At 36.0% G+C, this 4,392-nt stretch overlaps 1 protein-coding gene across 1 annotated transcript; it reads right to left on the bottom strand.

Moving 5' to 3' along the window:
• Positions 1–235: 235 nt before the first annotated feature.
• LOC141711959 (cyclic dof factor 2-like) lies at positions 236–3,938 on the bottom strand. The gene is made up of 2 exons (XM_074514693.1): positions 2,904–3,938; positions 236–1,757 (listed from the first exon to the last, which is right to left on the bottom strand). The coding sequence occupies exons 1-2, from the start codon at positions 3,048–3,050 to the stop codon at positions 525–527; spliced, it is 1,380 nt and encodes a 459-aa protein (XP_074370794.1). The 5' UTR covers positions 3,051–3,938; the 3' UTR covers positions 236–524.
• Positions 3,939–4,392: the final 454 nt, after the last annotated feature.

Genomic DNA, 4,392 nt, shown 5'->3' with positions numbered 1-4,392 from the left:
ATTATATGAAAACATTTTTTTTTAGAAAAAACAGTGTTCAAGATTTAATTGTTTACTCTCTTTTTAACACCTCCATGCATAGGATAATAGAATTACTCAGCATAGAAGATTTACAGAAAACGCCTGGGCCAAATGAACCTGAATAATTCAGTTAAGTAATTAAGTTTCAAGAATGTTTTAGAGATTTATACATCATTTGGACGATGCTGTTGGCAGTGCTAACCACTACACTATATTTCCTCTTTAAAACAATACATTACCCGCTATTCCTCATATCAGATGAATGCCAAAATTTAAGCTATTCAAGCAGCTATGAAATTCAAATATACATTCAAGAACAGTTTGCAAGATATTCTGTCTATACTACCAAATCAGCCAAATCTATGGCAAATTCTAAGACCAAGATACATCAAATCCCTGATAGAAAACAAAGATAAAGACTATGGTTTCCATTTATGTGCCCTCTGTGGAATGCGAGTGACAGAGAGCAGCCGAATGGCTTCTAATATTGGTAGTGCTTTCAATTAATTAGTATTGCTCTTTGCTCTGGATTTAAGAGATGCATTAACGGAAGGCTCAAAACCTAAGGTTTTCCAGACGGTACTCTTTAAAGCTTCGCTTGTATCATCAACTCTCAATGTCTTTGGAACGATAACATGTTTCTTTGAATTCTCCGCTTCTATCAAACCTTCATCTCTTGGGTGCTTGCCTGTGATTTGAGAGTTGGTGCCAGATCCAGTTAATGGTACATTGCTTGTGGAGATGGGCCAACAAGACATTCCCCAATATGGAGCCGGAACAAACTGCATAGGAATAGTAGGCGGATATCGGCCATGAACTGCCATCACTGGTGAGGAAATCCATTTAATTTGATCTGATTTGGTGTCATTTGATTGGTTAGTTGGCTCAGAGGAGAACTGAGCAACTCCCATAGGAGACGTAGCTCCGAGGGGAGATGTGGAGTTCCAGAGGGGATTCCAAATGGAACTCCTTTGGGGAATGGGGAAGCAAGGAAAGGGTTGTCTAACTTTACAGGAACCAGACAAAACACCTTGTTCGTCTTGAAAAACCTTCTGAAGTGTCTCATCATCATGAACACTTGTTAATGATGAACCACACTGAGATTGCTCTTCCTTAATTTCTTCAGTGGAACTTATATCAGCACCTGCGATCCGGTCCTTCAGAACGAGAGTTCCCATGGTTTCACTTCGTGGTTTTTCAGAATCATATTTAAGCAATTTTTTGTTTTCGGCTAAAGTTTTCGAAGTCTTTAAAAATTCATCACGCGAGATGCCATGATGATCAACGATATCAGAATTTTTATCAATTTCATGTTGTATCGTAACATGACGGGCCAGTCCTCGCAAATATTGAGCTCCTAATTGTTTGTTTTTTCGACGACCTGCACCTACAGCAACTTTCCTCATATTTCCACCGTCTGTCCAATATCTTTGGCAGTTTCGGCAGAAGTGCCTAGGTTGTTTGACATTATAGTTATTGAAATAGCAGAACTTCGTTTCTAAACTAGTGCATCTAGGGCATGGAAGGATCTTGTCTGGTTTTTTAAGAAGTGTTTCTTGTCTGGTATCAGTGATCACTGTGTTATCCTCCTTCAGCTTATTCCCAACTTGAGTTTCATCTTTGTTGTGAGTTCTGTCCTGCTTTTCATTCTCAGAAAGAGATGATTTTTCTTGATTTCCACAATCATCCGCATGAACATCCTTAACTTCTATCATTTTTGTTATCGTACAGTAATCCTGGAAAATTAATAATGATCTTCCTTTAGCTACATGAAGCATCAATAACAAGCAACATCTGCAATTCACTAAACTAGCTAGCAGTATGTGATTAGATAAAAGAAAGAGAAAAATGCAGATTATAATACAGAAGCAAAGTAGTCCAATCCACTTTTGGTGCTCGTGAAGAAATTAATTACCATTCCCGCAAAAAGAACAATAAACACTTTGCTTCAACCCCCCCCCCAATTACCCTATTATTGAATTATCGCTTAGTTATGAAGTCCATTACCATTAAGAAAGTTAATAAAGACATTTTTAAAGTTGAGATATAAGAAGCAAGTTTTACAAGGTATAAAGCAATATATGAGAACAGAAATTGCAATGATTTAAACCCTTCTTGTAAGTTCGGGGGGGGGGGAGCATTTAAGAATATCGAGCATATTTGACTGTAATATTTTAAATATTCGTTTTTTAAAGCCTTAAAGACTAAGGATTTGGTTGAAATACTACCGGAAATAGACATACAATAAAATTTCTACCGAAGACCAGCCTGTAATAAGGTAATGAGTAGTCTTCAATCTAGTGGTATTTTAAAAAGAATTGAAGGTGTGAGTTTGAAGGTCTTGCGAGGTGCGATAATGAAATGTATACTTACTATATACTTGCTCTCCAATTATGTCATAGTTTCAAATGAAGGCGACATTGTTATGCCTACGATAATGCAGGGGTATAAAAACGTAAAATGACTAAATCGGAACTACAATGCTAAAAAAGCAGCATACTAATGTAAATCTGTATACTCTATTAACTAAAAGTCTAAAACAGATTGATACTAGTTTATAAACATGAACTCGTTAATTAGTTCACTTGCAAGATTTGACAAGGCTTAATACAATACTCGAAATTTCAGATTAAATTTCAAATGACACGACACACAAGCATTTATTAGAGGAATTATTATCCAACTAACAATGTGATTGCATCAAATTCAAAACAGCATCTTAGCGGAGCAGTTGACTCATGGTCAATAAAAAAACCACAAATGTTCATAAAATAATTCAACATCATGAAATTAAAATGAAGGCACAAAATAAAATAAAAACATAAGATATGAACCAGATGAGTAAATAAACTAACTATATTTATAAAGAAAATGACGTATACCTTTGGATCGGAACCCAGCGGAATCTGAAAATCTACATCGGATTTCCAATGAGGAGTCACCGGAAAATCAGATTTGGGCACCGGAATGAATTTGCCGAAGAGCTTGATAGCTGGATCCTTCATCTCAGACATGGCTTGACTGCTCATTATATGGTATTTATCGATGGCTTTGTTAAAAAACTACATATACATAAACATGTTAACGTATGTGCGTGCAGACATGAATGAATGTATAAGTAGCATTAGATTGAGGGAGGGACAGGAGACTCAAGGGAGACAATAGTTCGGCGAGAGAGACCTTTTTAAAGACAACCTAAGTGAGGCTTTTAAGTACAAAGGGTGTGACTTCCCCCATTTCTTCCCCTTTTTTCCTTTTCCTTTATTTAAAGTATTTTTTCGTTGTACTAGAAAGAATATTTTAATAATATTTTAAATTAGGAAATTAGTATAAATTGCCTAAATTGCAAATCTACGTAAATCTTTTGTGATGGAGAAGTTATTTTTCCTAATGATAATGATGAAATTAAATATACCAATCTAACTCTTGATCTCTCTCAGAAAATTAGCTTGAATCGTGGTTTAGATATTTATTTACCCGAACCAGGCGGGTTCATCTTTCGATAATATATGAAGGGGTGAAAATCGAACGGATGAATTATCATTAGGTGTATTTTACTCTTGAAAACATGATTTTGAAATTTTGTCCTCTCTCGGTTTTCAAAATATAATGTTGAACAGAATTAAACAAGGAAGAGAAATGCCACGGGGGCATTGTCGTCAGCAACTATGGTGTATCTACGGCCAGGAGATTTCGGGCTATGCCTATGGCCCATGGGCTCTGATAGAGAAAACGTTAAATGACTCAACGGAGGTGGGACCCTATAGCACTTTATTACTTTTTCAGATACTAAAAAGGTGGGTTGGGGTTGGTAGGAGATTAGATAAAGAAAAGCTATAAAAATGACGTATACTTTACGCCGTCTTTGCTGCCCCCACTGTACATTTCTTCTTTCTTTTTTTTTCTTTTTTTTTATCGAGGTAACCCGCAGCCGCTACCCTTCGGGTGTGCACTAGGTAAACCCTACGGGTTCACGTAATAGCCTGCAAACCACGTGAACCAAGGTAAACCGCATTTAAGCGACGGGCTCTGACTCAGGAGGCATAATCATAAACCTGTGATAATGAGGTTAGTTTTCCTCTTTTTAACCAACTGAGTCAACCCTTACGGGCTTCTTGTTTTAGCTTTAATCTGTTTTTATTTGCAACTTTTCTTTCTTTTATTTTTTTGGATAATTAATATTTTTTCCTTTTCACTTTTACTTTTTTGACCTTTATCTTTTACTTTACCCCCTTTTACTTCTGTGAAGAATAATACTGAACTTTTACTTTGCTAAAGAATAGTAAAGATAAAGCCAGGGAAGAAAAGTCGTTTGACTTGTTTCCTCTAAGTGATGCCAATAATTTATACAATATATGATTGTAAATTAAA

This window comes from Apium graveolens, chromosome 3 (assembly GCF_009905375.1).
Source record: "Apium graveolens cultivar Ventura chromosome 3, ASM990537v1, whole genome shotgun sequence".
NCBI classification, from domain to species: domain Eukaryota; kingdom Viridiplantae; phylum Streptophyta; class Magnoliopsida; order Apiales; family Apiaceae; genus Apium; species Apium graveolens.
The sequence above is the reverse complement of the archived record's forward strand: the minus strand, read 5'-3'. Positions and strand labels throughout refer to the sequence as shown.

Coding starts and splice junctions, on each gene's coding strand:
- LOC141711959 (XM_074514693.1), bottom strand. CDS start 3,050: ATGAGCAGTCAAGCCATGTCTGAGATGAAGGATCCAGCTATCAAGCTC. Junction 1,758..2,903: donor CGCTGGGTTCCGATCCAAAG/GTATACGTCATT, acceptor TTAATTTTCCAG/GATTACTGTACGATAACAAA.